Here is a 19,321-nt window from a genome sequence, read left to right as displayed (position 1 = left end):
AGTGTTACTCATAAGAAACAAATGACAAAGGAAAACTTTTATTTATGCTTCGAAACACCGAAGTGAAAAATAGAGTATCCAGTGAGGCTTCTTTAAACAATGATTTTAAAAAAAGGATCAGAAATGTACATTTTGTAAACACATTCCAGTTTTTGGAAAAGCAATTTTGAAATCTGGCGCAGGCCTATTTCACAATAAAGGTCTACGCACACATTCCTGTTAAAGAAAAAGAAAAGAAAAAGAAAGTTGTTAAGCTGTTGTTTGACGAGCTCGACATACAGTCTTTTCTCAGCAAGTACAGGAAAAAAAAAACACTTTTTCCTCTTTCTGTTTTATCTCCCAGTAGAAATGTCTCTTCCTTTACCTCCACAGCACACAGAGGCTCGGCTGAAACCTTTTCTCGTTTTCCTCAAGTGAAGAAAGTGCCGATTTCGCTCTCTGCTCAGAGAAACGGAGGGCTGAGGCTCAGGTTAAAGGTTCGGGTTGTCTTTAGATTCCAGTTTTTTTGAGAGGACACAAAGAACCTTATCAAACTTCTCGTATCGCTCCTTCCTCTCTGCTCTTGCGCCCAGCTGACCCCAGAACAGCCGCAGGGCGAACTCTGTGCGGAAAGCCTCGAGCAGTTCGGGGATTGGCTCCCAGCCTCCTGTTGGAACAGTGCGTTGGACACTTAATCAGATACCACCAAGATACAAGTTTCACAATGTACACAGTTTTTGAGCAGAATGCTTTTTACTTTTCCACTTCCTGTCTCAGCCAGTGTTTATTTTATATTACAATGGGCTCGGTGCAAAAACTACTCAGATGAACCAATTATCTGTAGCCTGTGGGAGCAATTCACTTCATTTCCATATTTCACAAAACACTCTCTCGACTTACTTAACAAAGCTGAAGGAAATTGATGCACAGTGAATATTCTGCTCACCATATCACCAGGTTGCCAGTTTTGGCTTCAACATTTTCTCGACTTGAATTTCAGCTCAGTAACACAGCTGCCTCAAGGCATCTTTACACAAGCTGTATTTGCCTTAAACGTTTTACTGAATATCATTTCCCCCCTCATTTGGACTCACGTGCACTGAAATTTTTGTTTCCTTAATAACACTAATGATAATGTTGTACTGTATTGTGTGGATGAACGTGCATACCTGAGAGCAGAGCGTGTGCGTGCTCCTGATAATCGTGGGCATGCAACGCAGCGCTGCGAGCAGATTGGAGGACATCATAGAGTAGCTGACAGCCTCTTTCACTGTCCTCTACTGGGTCCTCACCCTCCATTAGCATCAGCAGTGGAACCAGATGTGGCAAGGCTATGGGGCCCTGGACCACAGAGCCTGCAAACAAAAGCACTGCACCCATTAACCTCACAGGGGTAATGCAAAGATTTTACACATCAGTGTTTGCTTACACATTTCAGGGAATACTACACCAATTGCATATTTATAAGAGCTTAACATATATAATTAAAGCCTGACTGATGTATCAGCCAATATTAGATATTTGCCAATATTTGTATTAGCTGGCAACTGAAAATTTAGTAAAGGAAAAAAAAAGGAAAGCCATTGACCATGCTATGCATGTTGATGTTGCATAGTTTGTCTGTGAGACGGCATTCTGCAACTTGATGTTTTTGGGACACCACAAACAGCCAGCTGATGCAAGGAGAACTCTGCAGAGTGTAAATGACTAATTCACAAATTGTTGCGACAATACAAGAAGAAAACTGCATTGTCACATTATCTAAGAAAGGACTGATAAATGATTACATATGTCAAATTTTAGTGAAAGTTATGTTTTGTGTGTTTGCCAAAATACATCAAATCGCCAAATATTAGTATTGGTCTTAGTCTTATATTGATTGTGCTCTATATGTAATTTCACTAGTTGGGACCACATTGTCATTTAGGTTTGACAGCTTGTCCAGTAGATGATGGCAGACGGCTTGACCATGAATTGAGGCTGTGGTTTAGGGAAGGCTGGGCAGATCCTCATGTAGTAATGAGGAGTGACTGAATTGAGAAAGGGAGAGTGAGTGGGGCCTGAAAATGAGAATGCACAGCTTTCACACAGGGTCACGTATAGACAGAGAACAGGAAGTGTATGGAGGTGTGGTCCCGCTCCTGAAATCCAGATAAACTATTTCCAGTTATATTAAAGTTTAACCAAATGTGCACAGTACTGAACAGAGTTACATAAAGTTCATTTTCTTGGTAGGCTTTCAAACTTAAGACTGTCCAGAGAAGAGAATGAATGATGCTGCAGGGCTTCTAGACAGGTCTTCATTATCCAGCTGCATGAAGTTATTTCATTTCTTTTTCTAACCTATACATGCTTAGCAACAATAATGAGAAAGTCTTGTTATTAATAAACCTATACATTCAAGAGGACATATTATACTTTCTTTGAATAATTAAAAAAAATATATTATTACTAAATTAGAAAAGCTTTAAATGGGGGGAAAAATCCCATGCTGGTTCAGGCAGAGAAAAGCCCTCAGCTCCGGTCTCTTTCTCTCTCTGAGAGACTTTCTTCTAATTAGCTGGACCTCACCAAGCAGAACCTCCTTAGAGTTATATATGAGGAGCATAACAAGCATAACTGGACCTTAAATGAATTTGAATATTACACAGAAATCCTTGTGTTGTGAATTTACAGTGCTGTGCAAAAGTCTTGAGCCACCACTCATTTCTTTATATTTTGCCTCTAAGGAGCCAGACGTCATTAATCGTTCTCCAGGTTTTTCTGATGCTCTTTCAAAGTTTTGGGCGTTGGTAGCTTTTTCACTCATTTTCGGTCCAGGCCTTGTACCTGACCACTTTCAGATGAATGGGGTTTTTTGTTTGTTTGTTTGTTTGTCAATGTTAAGAGGTTTAACATTTGAATAATTCGAGCATAAAAAGGCACCTAACTCATGTGATGAATCAGTGTTGTATCTGCGTGTAACAGACAACTTAGCAAAGATGCACTTTAAAATTGTATCTTTAGGCACTTTGTACAGCTTGTGGGGGAAAAGTAAATAATTGTTCCCACTTCTTTAGCCGAATCTATGAAAAATGCCAAAGATAACACAGTTTGACAGGCACAGAGTAGTATTTTTGCACCAGCAAGTTTTTTCCCCAAAGAGCTGTTAGCTGTAAACTTGCCATATCTCAGCATTTTCTGCAGTCTCTCCTTAAAAAAGAAAGAAAGAAGGAAAGAAAGAAGGAAGGAAAGAAAGAAAACTATGCAAGTGGAGGACAAAAGAAGAAGTGGGAGGCATAAAAAACTGTCTACAGCAGATAAACAGTCTGATATTCATGTCCTTAAGAAACAGAAAAAATACAGCAGAGGACTGAGACAGGACCTGAGTGATGAATTGATCCATTTACTGTTTGCTGAAGCCTCATCAGAAATAAGTTAGCTGTCAAGAAGCCATTCTTAGGCAAGGGAAACGAGGAGAAAGGGCTGAGGTGTGCCAAATTACACTATGAGGTAGACTGAAAATCACTGCTAGTATAACGAGAAGGGATACTGCAGCAAAATCATGACAGAGAGAAGAAAAGAGGGACCAAAAAGCTTCCAAAGAAGAGCTTTGATTGTTCTTCAAGAAGCCTGGAGAACTGTTCCTGAAGACTACTTAAAGAAATTTTAAGAAAACCTGCCTAAGAGAGTCCAGGCCAGGTTGAAGAATACGCTCATTAGAAATGTACAAATTCTGTTTTTGCCTTACATACCATATTTCCATGCATGTTTGCACAGGTTTCAATAAATTGCTGCACCTATTTCCCCATTTTACAAGCCAAATCTAAAGAAATGAAGGGTGCTCGAGACTTTTGCACAGTACTGTATCTTTGTAACGCCTGATCAAACCACAAGAAACAAATATTTCTAACCGCGCTGAACAAAAGTAACTTGCATATACGATGTAAACACAGCCACTCACCATCTCCCTCATTCAGCGACTTCATGAACGGTTTGAGATTCTTCTCAAATAAAACTGCGCTCTCTGTGTACTCCCTCCTCAGCTCTTTCCATGTCGCCTCCAGTCGCGTTATCTGCACATTTGTATGTAAACAAATATTCAATATATGCAAGAAAACTTGAACCGCATTTTACTTTGAATAATTTTACATCCAGCAATCACAGTCCTCTGTCATAAATACTCCACCTGAGGCATCTCCAGAGCCTTCATCACAGCTGAGAAAGAGTACAAGTTGTGGGTGTGCTCTTTCAGGGCCTGAGCCAATAAGATTACTTTGTGTAAAACAGATGCTCTCTGCTCCACCCTCCCTGTGCAGCCCAGGATATCCACTGCAACTCCCACTGCTATTAGATGATGCCTAAAAAGTTCACATTGAGTGGATTAGAGGCGTCTGAGTGGACAGAAGATTGAATGCAGTAACTGGTAAGGGACATTTTTCATTTCTGAACACTGGCTTTCACCCAACCAGAGTCCAAGCAAATACAGCTGAGGTGAAACGAATTTTGTGGTACCCAAAGAATTAGAAAAAAATGTGCAACAAAAAACCCCAAACAAAGAAACAAACAAATAAAAACTGATCCTTTTACAGTTTCTGTGTACAGCCACGAGATAAACCAACACCTCCAAGGATGACTGACAAAGCGTAACATTGGATTGATTTTTAAAATAGTGTGCAGGCTGCGTGTACCTCTCTAATAAATCCTGTCTTAACTGGTGTCCATGTGGCAGAGTGACAAGCTCCAGCCCTGAGCCAACTCCCATTAGCCTCTTCTGCTCATCGGTCACCCCGATGATGCGTGCAACCTGCACAATGAGCAATAAATGGCCAGTCAGATTCCAGATCCAAGAATTTCAACAGCTCATGTGTACATAAAGTGTTTATCAAACTACTCAAGACTAGAAACTACTGTTAAATTCAACACAGCTAAAGTTTTAAATGAGAAAAGAGTAAAAACCAGGGACACCTGGCAGTCAATGCTGAGCATGTGCAAAGCCATGGTTTTAGGGTCTGATCGGGTAAAGAGCTCTTTCAGCGTCACCAGGACGCTGTTCTCCAGAGGTCGGTTATTCTCAGGTAGGAGCAGCGACTTAAACTGATCCAACTGAAAACACGACTGTGACTCCATCTGTAAGGAAGGCAGAAGAATATCATATACACACATGATACACATCATACACATTTGTGCACAGTTCTATATAACTGCACACTAATGTGCATGGATTGAATTTATTGTGAATATGAAGTTAAGACGGCAGAGTCAGGCTTTACAAACTGGCAAATACAATATTATTCTGACACCTGGTGGCAAAAAGGTAGTAAGTCAGTAATTAAAACTGCAGTAGAGAAACAACAGGAAATATGCATGCAATAGTGCAAAAACAAGTGTCACCTTTAATAACAGTCAAGGTCAATGTTGACATGATCTTAGGAACAATGGAAAACTTCCTCTTACGTCTGGGGTGGGGATCTCCAGGCCTCAAGGGCCGGTGTCCTTCAGGTTTTAGATGTGTCCTTGATCCAACACAGCTGATTCAAATGGCTAAATTTCCCCCTCAACATGTCTTCAAGTTCTCCAGAGGCCTGGTAATGAACTAATCATTTGATTCAGGCGTGTTGACCCAGGGTGAGATCTAAAACCTGCAGGACACCAACCCTTGAGGCCTGGAGTTCCCTATTACTTTTAACTGGCAAGACTGGTACAGATACAGTTTCTGATACTGCCAGCTCTGTGTAGCTGACCAGACACTGATGTGGAAGTTGGAGCTGCTGTGCCTGTAGACGTATGCAACTATATCTAAGGTAAAGCAGATTTGATAGCACTGTGATGGATTACACAACTCCAACAATTTAAAGAGTACTCTTTTCATAAATCATAATCAAATAATTGGAAATCAACAGCCTCCCAGGGGAGCATAAAATAGATTTATGTACAGATAAGAACTTAATAGTTCCAGAAGCCTCAGAACCAATGGGAAATGTGAAAACTACAAACTGGAAGGTAATTATTATGTATACAAACATGTGGTCGTTCAAAGTGCCAGTCCTCCACTTCCTTCTCTGCCTTTTTCTGGAACTGTTTGTCAAACAGCAGCTGCGAGGAGGCTTTTCTTTTCTCAGCCTCCAAAAAGCCAAAGGAAGTCTCTGTGAGGCGGGCACGGCTCTGCCACTTTTCTTCCGCACGCAGCTGATCCACATGACCTTTCCGCCGGCTCTGTGGCACCTAAACAGAACAAGAGGAGGGCATAAGTCTCCACGGAGGATTTAGTTGTAGCTTGAAAGGCCTTCTTCATTTCTGCAAACATAAACAGTTACAACAGAAAGATGGCATCAGCTGTGAAATTTTTTTCTTTTACCCGGATGACCAGCTCATTGTAGAAAGAAGAAGGGTCTTCATCCTGGTCTCTGGGTGGGGGAGGTACAGTATTGGAGAAAACAGTAGAAACCCTGAGAGGCTTAGGAGGAGCTCTGGGGTGTAGCTGCCCATCTGAACCTCTTAAAGTTGCACCACCACCTGCATCAGAGAGAGGGAAGCGTGAGCTTTGTTTGTTAGATAAAGAAGTTCTCCATGTGCGTGGCTCTCCACGTTACCTGGATGGGAAGGTCGTGCGTGTCGTGGCTGTGGGCTCAGAAGGGGCTCGCTGCCTGTCCGAAACACTGGGGAGATTTGGGCAGGGCTAGTGTCCTCAGACTGAGGGTTCTGTGGAACACCTGTATGAAGAAGGTGACAGAGCACTGAAGATGGAGCGTGGATGAGTCTCCAAGCATGACAGTGACCCAAAACATATCCAAGGCAACAATGAAGTGGCTAAAGAAGAAGCACATTAAGGCCATGGAGTGATGGAGGGGCTGAAGCTTCGAGTTGGCCTAAAGGATTTAGAGTGTTTCTGTACAGAGTCTACAGGTCAAGATCTCTCCTGAGATGTGTCCAAATGTATGGTGACCAACTACAAGGAACCTCTTACCGTTGTGCTTGCCACCAAGTACTAAGTCATGTCGGGGATCAAATACTTATTTCACTTAACGTAAATTCATCAAATCAATTCATAACTTTTATATAATGTGTTCTTTCTGGATTTGTGGATAAAATCCCCCTCTCTCCATAAAACTACCATAAATACGAGAGACTGTTCATTTCTTTGGATGCGAGCACACTTACAGCTTCAGCAGGGGATTAAATAATCATTTCACCACCACTGTATGTGTATAATGATCTTTGAAAGCCATATCACAATCCAACATAGAAAAACAAAAACATATCAAATGTTTAAATTCCAAAAAAGAATTTAAACATATTCCTTTTTTCTAAGGGGGTCAGAACTGGTTTGGCAGCACGAGTGGTACATCGAGCAGCTGACATTAATGTTGCTGTTCTGCAAATACGCTGCATGTTTGCAATACTGTACCAGTTCGTAGGTTGCTGTCAGACTGTGCAGTCTGAAGTGAAGGCCTCCGTCCCACGTTCTCCAAGTTAGCAGGATGACTTCCAGTTCTGCCACACATCAAACAATGCTCAGTAACTTTGCTTTAAATCTCAGCGTTCTGTGTATGAATGTGCACCACACCAATTACGTTCTCGCACCTCAGCAGCGGATTGGCAACTTCCAGTGTGTCGACATGTGTGGAGCTGAGGCTGCGTCTTTTGCTGTGCTCGGTCTGTTTTTCTCCACCTGCAACTTTATTACAGCTGCTTTTGGACGTGGCCTGTCGCTCGGTGATGACACGCAGAGGAAGGGTCCGTGTGATTGGGTGAAAGATGACAGCGCCCGAACCCTGGGAGATGGGCCGACGCCCGCCCACGTGGAAACGAATGAGAGCGGGAACGCTGTCAAAGCGATCCTCCTCAAACTGGAACAGCTCCCGAGAGTAGCCCTGTCACACAGATGGAGGCGCAGTCACACACACAAACATACACACAACGTGTCAAGCAAAGGCAGTAAAGACGTATAGTTAACAACAACAAAAAATGGCTAGTGTAGCTTGCAGCTGTGGTGACCCAGAATCATTACTGTTACTTTTAAGTTGGTATTGATTAAAAAAATAATAATAATAATTAAAATTTATATGTATATATATATATACAAACATCACACAAGCTCTCAAACTTCTTTAGCAGCATTAATATTTTGTTTTTATTTATATTTGTTTTTTCGATTGATCTACAGCTTTGATATTTTCTGCACAATCACTACTACATATTGCTATAAGGGGACAATGGCCAGACATATGGTATGTGCTGTGTGTGTTGTTTGAGACATGGATTGTTGTCAGGTTAGCAAGAGCACACGTAACACAGACACACCTTTTTTGGTCGGAGAACCACTCGTATGACTTTAAAGTGCATGGGGCTGTTCTTCCAAAAGCAGGTCAAAACATAGTCGCCAGCGGAGGAGCTCGATTCTCGGACCAGAAAGTCCCCATCCCTCTCCAGCAGAGACTCGGCAGCCTGGAGAAGAGTCAGCAGGTTAGCTTTGACAGCCAGACAATTACCACACACACTCTCATGTCTGTGTGATAGATACAATGAGTTGCCAGTCAGCTAAAGATAAGTGTTTTAGATGTTCAAGAATGATGTATGATTACTGTAAAGGATATTTATGGTGAACTATGCTGTTAAACTTAGCCTTCATTTACTTATTCACCTGTTTTTAAACAGGAAGTGGCACTTGAATGAAAACTGGCAATAAGTCTGTATACTGAAGAAAACTTCAATACTACCTTTATCCAAATGTAATAACAGTAGCAGCTACACTCATTATATCCTGTTTGCTTGTTTGATCTGCAAAATCCAAAAACTGTGAGAACAAGAAAACAACTTCCTTGAGGTTTCACTGAATGCCTGACAACCTCAAGATGAAGTCACAACTCCAGGAAGTTGGTTTTTTGTTTCTATTTCTGCACCGTCTGTTTACAGTCTTCATGCTAGGCTGACACACAATAACGAGCTACTAGGTGTAACTTGATATTTATTTTGTACAAACATGAAAGTCTAACTTTTCACAGTACAGCAAATAACCATATTTCCAGAGGGGAAGTAAATCTGTTGCTTAAACGTGTAGATCTGATGTGCACCTCTCGGTTCAGCGGTCCGTGGTACCACGCGTGGCTCCTTGGGTCGTCAGTGCTAAGCTTCAGCTCTTCTTCCAGCTCCTTCTTCAGTGAGTCCATCTCTTTTCGACCTCCAAACACCTACAGCACAAAAAACAGCAGCCCCCGCGGAGGCCAGAGATACACTGCTGATTTGATGTGCTCATATTCTGCATGAGCGAGGATTTAAAGGGAAATTTATAGACTGAAAAAGAAAACAGCCAGAAAGCCATTTGCTTAAGCTCTTACCTTCAGCTGGCTGAAGTATGCAGCGACACTTCTCCTCTTGCTGAAAAACAAGAAGTGATTCGGAGTTACTCGTCTGAGCCCCAGAGAGCCACAGATGATGGTGCCATGTTTTTCCTCTGAACAAAAGCAGCACGAGGATGGACGGTCCAAGGTCTGGGTGTGCGATTAACACCAGAAAAGCTGAACAACTTTTAATAGCCTGCCTTCATTTTCTTCCTTCCTTCCTCCCCAAGCTTCTACCTTCCTGCCTCTGTATACACAAGGCTTGCAGATGAAGAGGTCAGACAACTTATAACAGGGCTGGAAAAAGATACCTCCCACAGATTATATTAACTATTCCATAAAAGGTCCATGTGGACCTGCTTCTCTCTGTGTCACTGGAACAAATTATCTGTTTAGGGATTGCTTGTGCACAAACAGTGATGGAAGGTGATTTGAGCCTGGACATCACCATTATAAACATCTATACAAAACCCGCCACATTTTTTATGGTTTTCTTTGGTTTATGCAGAGAAGTATATTCTGATTACAAAAACAAATTTAGGATCCTCAAATCATACGAGTGCAATTGTTCTGATGAGTCCTGTTTTGTGCCTTTTAATTGTTTGTTCGGTTTACTATTAAATTAAGCTCATCAAACTGGGTCTTTATTTTCAGATCTATACCTTTGCAAAAACCTTTGCAAACAAGTCATAATTTTATATCCCCAAATCACCAAAAATGTTCTTTTCAGACATATAATCTAAAAAACTAGAATATGCATATTTTTAAATGACAACTAAGTCTTTAACATTAGAGTTATTCAATGGTTGTTAAAAAAAAAAAGTCCACCAACCTTCCAGAAAAACAAAAAAATCATATGACCTCCATGACCTCAGAGTCCTCAGTGCCGCTCATCCTACCTGCCTTCACTAGCAATGAAGCCTGACAGCAGCTCACTGAATTCAAGACCAGGCATCCACCAGACTGACAGCAGCCCTTGAAAACTTGCTCCCTGAACAATTTTGTAACATCAGAAATCTTCATCCTGTATGCCTATTAAATATTCCACTCAGGAGTTTTCTCCTTATTAACTAATCCACCTGTCATTTGATCTATAAATTTTTACAAAATGGCAATAATAATGATAATAATAATAATAATAATTACACTTTCCTAAAGCCAAAAATCCAACTTCGACATAACACAAAGCAAAACAGCAAATCCCACAAACTGAGAAGCTGCAAAGATCTAAAAAAAAATTTATTAACTGGGTATGAAGCTCAATCCAAAACACAGGCCAGAGAAAAAGCCTTTAATTGTGCTAAGAGGTAGTTTCAGTCTGTGTCTCAACCCTGTGGCAGTGGATAAGTACACTTTAAAAAAAAAAAATGAAAGGAAACACTTAAATCTCCCACACGTTTGCACTGAGGAGGAGACGCTCTGTATCGCATTGCACATCTGGATGGTGACAATAAAAGCATTCTGTTCTCTATTCTAAATCACACATCAGCACTTGATGAAGGAAATACTCAAACTGAAAATCTTTACTGACATACACTGAGTAATTCAAAGAGAACAAAATGATATCACAGTGGTCAGTTCGGACGATTAATCATTAACCCCTTGAAGGTTGGAACCACAATCAAACCAAAAATCTGAGATAAAAACTGAAACCACAGGCTGACACGCTATTGTCGTAATGTGTCACGGTAGTGTGTATGGGCTGTGCAAACCCACAACAACTTCGGTGTGCGGGTCTATTCGGTGGAGTCACCGATACATGACATCCCAGAGGCTTTCAAATGGATTCAGGTCAGGGAAGTATCAGAACCGTAACACCATCACAGCCTTCTACAGGTAGCAGGTTTAGTGTAATATATGAGTTATGCTGAGGGGTGTCCCTCAACATAACATATGTAGAGGTATGTTATGTTGATAATAAAAACAACAACAGCAACAATAATAATAATAATGGACATTTTGAACAGAGTGAAGGAGGTTTCTTCCTGTTATAAGGGAGTTTTTCCTTTCCACTGTCGCCAAGTGCTTGCTCGTAGGGGCTCGTTTACTTGCTGGGGTTTTCTCTTTGTTATTGCAAGGTCCTTACCTCACAATATAAAGTGCTTTGAGATGACTGCTATTGCGATTTGGCGCTATATAAATAAAACTGGGGGGTAAAAAACTAAAATTGAAGGACATTAGAATAAATCACAGTTGTAAGATTTTCTGTGTGGCTCTTAGTTCAACATCCGGTCGGAGGGGCGTTAGTCTGGGCAGAAACACCTGTACAACGCGCTGGACAGCCAGCTATTGAGAAATGTAACCTGACACCACATATTTCTATGTTTGATACAATTTTATTAAAATTCTCTGGAAATTTGGCACACCAGAGGAGACAGCTGCCATTATATCCTCTAACAGCTCTTGTTGTCAACCTGAACATTCTTCGACAGAGTCTAAACTTGCCAGTGCCTTAAAATTGTGCAACAGGTCGTTAGTTCGCTGGCAGAGGTACAGGTAACAACAACCCAAAAGTAACAACTCTCGACTTTTTGGTTCTAGCTTTACGACTTCGTGTGCTGAGTTTTGAGTACTGCATGTTCAGAAAATGTTCAGAAAATGTCCAGAAAGCCTTGCACAATCCGCATTAAAAGGTAAATTAACTGTTGAGAAGACACCCGTCTTAATCTCCAACATCTCGCGTTAGTTAAAGTTGTTCGTTGTTTAAAAAAACGGCACTGACGGCGGTCAGCGGTCCGTCCTACCTGTCAGCCCGACTCACAGCTCACTCTCCGCCGACATGTTTTACTGTTTGCGGTCCGAGTTCACACCAACAAACAACAGCTGGGAAGTTTAACGTTGTGTCCGTCTCTGCTGCGGTCCCTCCCAGCTCCCCCCTCCTCTCTTCACCCTCCTGCCTGAGTCGTGCTCAGTACGAGTTCCCACAAGTTGCCCTCAGCTCTCCTCCTCCCCGCCCCTGGCCCCGGTGCTGAAACGCCGCTATCTGTCTGGCATTCCTCGGATACCGACGCAAGGTGAGCTGACACAGCAGCACCTGGGACGACGGGAAGGTGGGGAGCTGTATGGGGGTATATCCTACATGTGGAGCTGGTTTAGATGTCAACTTGGCCAACATTTTATTTTATCACACAAACTGAAGGTCAGTATTGGGCAAAACACGGTCAAGGGCGAGCATAGGATTTAAAAACAAAAGAAGCAGTTGTGGGCTTGGGGGTTACCATGAATAGAAATTTAAAAAAAAAATTAAAGTAGAAAATAGATATTATTATTATTATTATTATTATTAGAAGAAGAAGAAGAAGAAGAAACAAATGGAAATTTGCTAATAGTATTGCATGAAAAATGAGGTAAGCAATAATTTGGAATTGGGGTGAAAGAAGTGTTAAGACGATTTACCAAAACATACACATTACTGCACTACAGTCCCTGCATAGAAAAGCAATAGCATCCAAATATGGCCTAAACATAGTTAGTATAAAGAACAGAGCAGTTCACAATGTTGCAGCTGCCGTTTGTTTTATTTACTTTATATACTGCTGAGTAGCTGGTACCTTTTACAATCTGGCACGATTGCTAAGTTTATATTTTATATGAATAATCTAAGCAGTATTTAGTAATCAGTGTTATGTGGAGTAACTAGATTTGCCTCTTTATGTGGGAGTGGACAACATGTTTGTCCCTAGTCCTAGGAACATCATGATGCATTGTCCCACATTTTGACTTGTTTTTGCAGGTCATGCACTTTTCTAGTCAGAAGAAGCTTATCCTGTCTAGTACCATCAGAGAACTCTACAAGTCACCAAAAAGCTTTTTTGTTGAATATGATGGGAAAAAAATAACGTAAACGTAGTATATGTGTTCATTCTTGGATGAAAATGGTTAAAACTGTCAGATATTGCTCAAAACAAGGTATGCTAGTCTATGGATAGATAGAGTAGCATACCTTGTCTATGTACCTGTCTATCTCTCAGCATTGTTGACATGTCCCACTTTGTCCCACACAGACACAGTGTTTGCCCCACATTCAGTTTATTGGAAACCGATCACCCTGCTATTATAGCACTCCTGCACATGCTTTCCTCATCAACAGATTTTACTAAGTCTTTCTTCAGCACAATAAATGCTGTTTGTTTTATGCCTCTTTATACTTTAACAGATGCTGATAATAGAAAGATAAATTGCTCCTGACCTGTCACATCCACTGAGGAGGAGCAACAGAAATCTTACACACAGGCATCTCAAAATTTAAAAAGTAAGTGCATGACTGGATGTTATATATTGGATATAAATAGCCTTTGGATCAGTAAAATTGATTTTAACTACAGGTGAGGTGATGAGCAGACCTATAGAAAGGAGGTGATATGCTAATATGTAAACGGTCACTTCACACATTATAAAACTATCTTTTCACACACACTTGAAGCTGTATTTAGCCGTGCAGGTGGGTTTGGTTTTACATGCTCAAATGTTCAAATATCCACGTCTACAGCTGCCCTCAGACAAAGGATGCTAAACTATTGTTTGTGCATCTCAGATCTGCTGAAAAACTCCATTGCTGCCTGTTTTGAGAGAAAATAACAGTTAACTGATTCTTTTATGGAGATCTTCTTCATAAGGTCTCTGGATGATTCAAACAAACTGGAACAATGGGTTTAGGAAGGACATGACTTGGTCAAGGTTGCCACTTACCAGGAATAGAGTGAAAATACATGCTTTTTGTAATTTGAATGAACTGGATTTTGTTGCTGGAGATAGTCTGGAGCTAAATCTTCTTCTTTGTAATTGTTTGGACTGTAAGAATTGAACACTTGCAGACGCGTACTTTCACTTTGTCACTGAGTTCTTGACCTTCGTCAGTGGGAGGTGGGACTCAGTGCAGCGTAACATCCTGTCATTTAATATTCATAAAGGCTTTTTCATTCGTAATGTCTTTTCAGGCCCATTTATGGATAACTGATTGTTTGCCCCGCCTTACAAACTCTGACTCAGACTTTATGAGGTCAAATGTAATCATTAGCCAGGCGGTGGGGGGGGGGGTCACCTTACCTGTGTTTGCTGTCCTGACAGGCGTTGTTACTGATGTTGTTCTCATCCAGGGGGCGGAGCTGCGAGCAGGAGGCCGACAGGCGATGTTTCTTGTCAGCGCGCTGGAGGCGGGGCAGAACACTCTGACGAAACAGATCCTTCGGCCTCTCCTGCACGCAAAGGCAAATCCCCAGTTAGTGTTGCCTCTGGAGCAGCTGTCTGCATTGCGTTAGGACTTCAGCTGTTTTGTGATGTTCACAGCTTGCAGTGCAAACTTTGCGAGCTCACCAGATCCATGGACGATCCCAGCGAATATTTTCGGCTCACTCTGCGCTTTATGACTTGCCCACCTCAGAGGACAGAAGGACATTTTTAATGGCACAGGTTGACATGCTGGAAAACAGAGTTAAAGAAGAGTTGAAGAAGACAAGATCCGTACCGCTGTCTTGACTGTCCGTTAGAATTGAAGCTGGAATTTAAAAAAAAAAAAAATAGTCAATGTTAATTTAAATGAATTGGTGATTAAAGTCTGTTAGTTTTCGTGTTTTCATTCACAGAACTGTTCAGCATATTTGTTTATTTCCAAGCATACACTGTGTCAGATATTAAATAAGTTGTGAGTTCACCATTCGTTCAGGGATCTTCACCGACTTTCATTTATACTAGGCAGGAAGAGCCAGAAAAACCCCTAAAAAGATAACATTTGACTTCATAAACCGACTTGTCACGCACTGCATTAATTATTCTAACAGATTCTGCTCTCTGAAAGTTAAGGATGAATCAACCAAAGATAAGATGTTATCTTTCTGTCTGTGTTCTTTCGTAACAGAGACATACACTCACTGGCCACTTTGTTAGGTGCACATGTTAATGCATATATAGCACGGCGTGGTCGCTGCCTCCTAGACAGGCTGGTCTGATTATTTCAGAAACTGCTGATTTCCTGGGACTTTTCCACACAATTATCTCAAGAATTTACAAGTGGCAGTTCTCTGGGTGAAAACGGCTTGTTGATGTCAGAGGTCACGAGCGAATGGCCAAACAGCTTTGAGCTGATAGGAAGGCAGCAGTAACTCAAATAACCAGACGTTAGAGGCGAGGTACTCAGAAGAGCATCTCTGACCACACAACATGTCAAACCTTGAATCCCTTCAGAGCACAAGACCACACAGGGTGCTACTCCATTTAGCTAAGAACAGGAAACTGAGGCCTACAGTGCGCTTGAATTCACCAAAATTGGATAGTAGGAGATTAGAAAAAACATTGCCTGGTCTGATGAGTCTTGATTTCTGCTTGGATGGCAAGGTCAGAATTTGGCATAAAAAGACATGGATGCAAGCATGGATGCATCCAATAGAGCATGTTGTAGGATGTGATGAAATGGGAAATGTGGTCATGGATGTGCTGCATGTTTATTGGCTGCACATCCATGACCACATTTACTTTTGTCATGTCAGTATGAACCAAAATCTTCCAGGATATAAGTGGAGTGGGATAAACTACTGAAATGCATGATTTACCAAAAGAAAGCCTGACAAAACTGTAATCTGTGATGTGATAATGCTCCACTTTATATGCTGTCGTCCAGTACGTTTCAATATTTAATCAGCATATTTATACATGATCTCCAAACTTCCCAGCCCTTGTGTGTACGTGCAAATGCATCTAGCGAATGCATGTCACCGTAGTGTGGGTCCATTCGCTCTCTCTGTTTTGAAAGCTGGTTGAGGATGGTTTCTCTGTGTGTTGCATCTTCTATCCCTGCATCCTTCAACTCTCCGTCCGTCACATTCAACAAACCCTGTAAACAAGTAAACAAACAAACAAAGCCAGGCCAGGAACATCATTTTAAAAAAAGGCAATGATTAGGGTACAAGGAAAAAAAAGAAAAGATATGCATTTTGAAGATTTACTGTTCATACCTCCAGACCATAATATTCATTCTCAAGTATCTTGGTGTACTGGGGCAGGCCAATCTGTCTCAGCCACCAGGCGATGGAGCGATTATTCATGTCTGAACAGCAAGTTGGGGGGAAGATACGGATTACATACCAGCACATATGCAAACACGCACATGCTTGCACATGTTTCTGTGCATAAGAGTTTTAGAAGAAACACAAATGAAGGATCAGCCTGATTATCAGCTTACTTCCAGAAAGCAGCCAGCCAGAAACACAAGCACACAGTCCAGTTTGCCTTGCAGCAGCTACAGTATGCAACGCCTACCTGTTTACTGGGTCCCCCGTCTCACTCTGGGAGTCTTCTGTCTCTTCTCTTTTTAATATCTCTCTTTCATTCTGCTTCTTTCTTTCCTTGCTTTTCTTCCCTTCTTTGAGTAGTCCTTGTCAAAGTTTCTTATATCATTAAGTCTGCCTCTCACTTTCTGTTTGTGGTAATAGTGGAAGCCCGCTCCCCCTCAAACCTGCGGGGTCAACAGAAAGCCAATCAGATTTTACACTGGGAACACAGCACCCTGCCCAAAACGGCAAATCACATCACAGGAATCCTCTTGAGTTCTCGGTAGGTGGAGAGCGCAGGTAGAGACATGCCGTGAGATAGATACAGAGTTCCAAAAAACAAGAAGGGGGATATTAAATGTTAGGCAGCTGTCAGCGTGTCAAGTCAGAGATAGGCATGCAGGCCCAGCGGTATGTCTTCCAACCTGTCTGACTGTCTGTTAAGGTAGCATGTTGTGAGATACAGTCCCTGCAGGAATACTGGTGCTTTGCACGAGGGTGACACCCAGTGTTGAAGTGAAAAGTGACACAGACCTGCCAGTTTTATACAACAAAAGGCAATTTACTCAACTTGATGGCAAGTGCTCAGCATATGTAAAGCCGCAGTATGTTAATCTGAAAGTAAAGAGTGTCAGTAACTAAGGAAATTAAATGGGGACAGTTTGGGTGTTTACTTTTTCTACAGACACTATGGAGCATTAAGTATTTTTGAAGTTTCATACAAAATGCTGTTTTCTTTTTGATATGACTTTGATGTGATCGTGTTATATCATCATATGGTGCAATATTGATTTGGCACAGATAATTATCTTGGCAACTGGCACCAGTGAGTGTGTTCTTGTTTGCTGATAAGTCAAAGGAGCTTGCAAAGAAAAGCGTCTGGACTTCTTTAAGTTTACTTGAAGACGTTTCACCTCTCATCCGAGAGCTTCTCGGATGAGAGGTGAAACGTCTTCAAGTAAACTTAAAGAAGTCCAGACGCTTTTCTTTGCAAGCTCCTTTGACTACGATGACCTGGATGACTGAGAACCTTCACAGACATCTTGTTTGCTGATAAGGCTGATTGCATTCAGCAAGGCCAATGCTGGCCAATACAGAGGCAGAATAGTTGTTGGAAAGTGAAAGGCTACCTGCAAAGGGGAAAAGTAAACAGTGCAGGATTAATGTCTTATTAGAACAAGACTTTTGAAGCTGTGTGGCCTCTCAACATAAAGGTTTGAAATCCCTGCTGAGCCGGGTGCTTTTCATTAAACCAGCATGCCTTCCTGTTTCCCTCCCTCTCATCTCTTTCTCTCACCGTAGCTCCTCCCAGCGAGGATGTTTAAAGGCGCATATGTAAGGGAGGATGTACCAGTGTTTGATCGAGAACCCTCCTCGCTTTTTGATTCATAAAGGGGAACTTAAGGGATTTCAACATCTTCCATGATGGTGGTACAGTGCCAGGTTCTTGACAGGAAACATCCCCCTCTATTGTTGCGTGTGTACGAACCAAGACTGAAAGGGTTACATTGAACGCATCTGTCTTTTAAGTATGGATGACTTTTAGTGAGGTGAGCCCAAAGAATACCAAGAGCCACAATCTGCCACTGTACCACCAGACTTCACAGTAGTTCATTTCCTCAGGCTGAAATCATCCTGCGCATTTCACCATGAATAAAAGCTTTTTTCTTCTGGATGAATTATTTATTCCAACATTATCTTGCGTCTTGTTTTACAACCTAGTGCTATATAATTAACATGAATCTTAATTTTGGGGGGGAGTGGAGCACAGAGGATGCTATGAAGCATGATAAAAGCATAATGAATTTAACATTATGAGAAGCAGCAGCAGGTCTGTGGACAGAGTGTGAATAGTCAGACGCTGCTGCTTACATTTTGGGTGCCATCATTTATTTGCATAGTCTGGTTTCAAGGCTTCACTCCACATTTGGACCATTCTCTCCAGCAAGATATGAGTTTGATGTCCGTTTTGATTGAATGTGGATTGTGAGTTGTTTTTTACTTTTAACATCCTGTGAGAATTTAGTTCAATTATTTATCTCAAAGTGCTTTTTGAGATTTTAAGGTAAACACCCTACAATAATACAGAGAAAACCTCCACAGTCAGATGAGCCCCTTTGAGCAAGCACGTGGCGACAGTAGGAAGAAAAAACTCAGTTTTAACGATATTGTATTACTGATACGGTTACACCCCAGGGATCAGGAAAAAGTTGTAGACTTGTGACTCGACAGCATTAAATTCTGTTTAGGTGGTAAACTTCCTAATCTTCAGTGGAGTAAAGGTTATCATTTACCATAGTTTCAGTCATCCAGGTCATAGTATTCTTGAGAGCTTAAAAAAGGCAACTGTAGTTTCTCTGACAAACCTGCTACATAAAGGACAACAGTTGTTCCATTTGGTATTCATTTTGGTTTCTGATATTTTTTCCTGTGCATCTTTGCTGATTTGATTTAGGCCAACATGTGTGTACTCCTTTTCTTTTTGTCCTCCCTTAGAGATAATGTTCTTCTCCCAGTGGTGTAGAGGTCCTGATCACAGCTACTTTGAGTTCCAGTGGGTGATGAGAAATCCACTTTTTGTTTTGAGGACTGAAGAAGCCCTGAATGAGAGGTGAAAGGCTTTCACAAACCTAGAGCAACAAGTATTTTCTCCAAAAATGACATCACAACCAGATACAAACTGGTTTGTCCCGAGGGTAAAACACAAGCTAAACAACATAGTGTTTGCTGTGCAGGGCAGTGAGGAGTGCTCGGACCTCT

The 19,321-nt window shown here is 41.5% G+C and overlaps 1 protein-coding gene across 1 annotated transcript; it reads right to left on the bottom strand.

The window, feature by feature from the left end:
- Positions 1-22: 22 nt before the first annotated feature.
- Positions 23-16,336, bottom strand: sh2d3a (SH2 domain containing 3A). The gene is made up of 19 exons (XM_084931876.1): positions 16,247-16,336; positions 16,008-16,125; positions 14,764-14,793; positions 14,613-14,674; positions 14,346-14,494; positions 9,297-9,336; positions 9,033-9,149; positions 8,263-8,406; positions 7,543-7,832; positions 7,367-7,452; positions 6,552-6,671; positions 6,317-6,474; positions 5,983-6,183; positions 4,927-5,088; positions 4,650-4,765; positions 4,148-4,319; positions 3,923-4,034; positions 1,149-1,334; positions 23-646 (listed from the first exon to the last, which is right to left on the bottom strand). The coding sequence occupies exons 1-19, from the start codon at positions 16,334-16,336 to the stop codon at positions 471-473; spliced, it is 2,529 nt and encodes an 842-aa protein (XP_084788002.1). The 3' UTR covers positions 23-470.
- Positions 16,337-19,321: the final 2,985 nt, after the last annotated feature.

Source organism: Perissodus microlepis, chromosome 6 (assembly GCF_051167445.1).
Source record: "Perissodus microlepis isolate ML-2025 ecotype Zambia chromosome 6, ASM5116744v1, whole genome shotgun sequence".
NCBI lineage: Eukaryota > Metazoa > Chordata > Actinopteri > Cichliformes > Cichlidae > Perissodus > Perissodus microlepis.
Note: the sequence above shows the minus strand (reverse complement) of the source record. Positions and strands in the feature narration are given on the sequence as shown.

Excerpts from the sequence above, each read along its gene's own strand:
- sh2d3a (XM_084931876.1), bottom strand. The coding sequence starts at position 16,336 with ATGAATAATCGCTCCATCGCCTGGTGGCTGAGACAGATTGGCCTGCCC. Across the intron at positions 14,675-14,763 it reads AACGGACAGTCAAGACAGCG|GTGGGCAAGTCATAAAGCGC; the intron begins GTACGGATCTTG and ends CTGTCCTCTGAG. Across the intron at positions 14,495-14,612 it reads TGGGATCGTCCATGGATCTG|GAGAGGCCGAAGGATCTGTT; the intron begins GTGAGCTCGCAA and ends CTTTGCGTGCAG.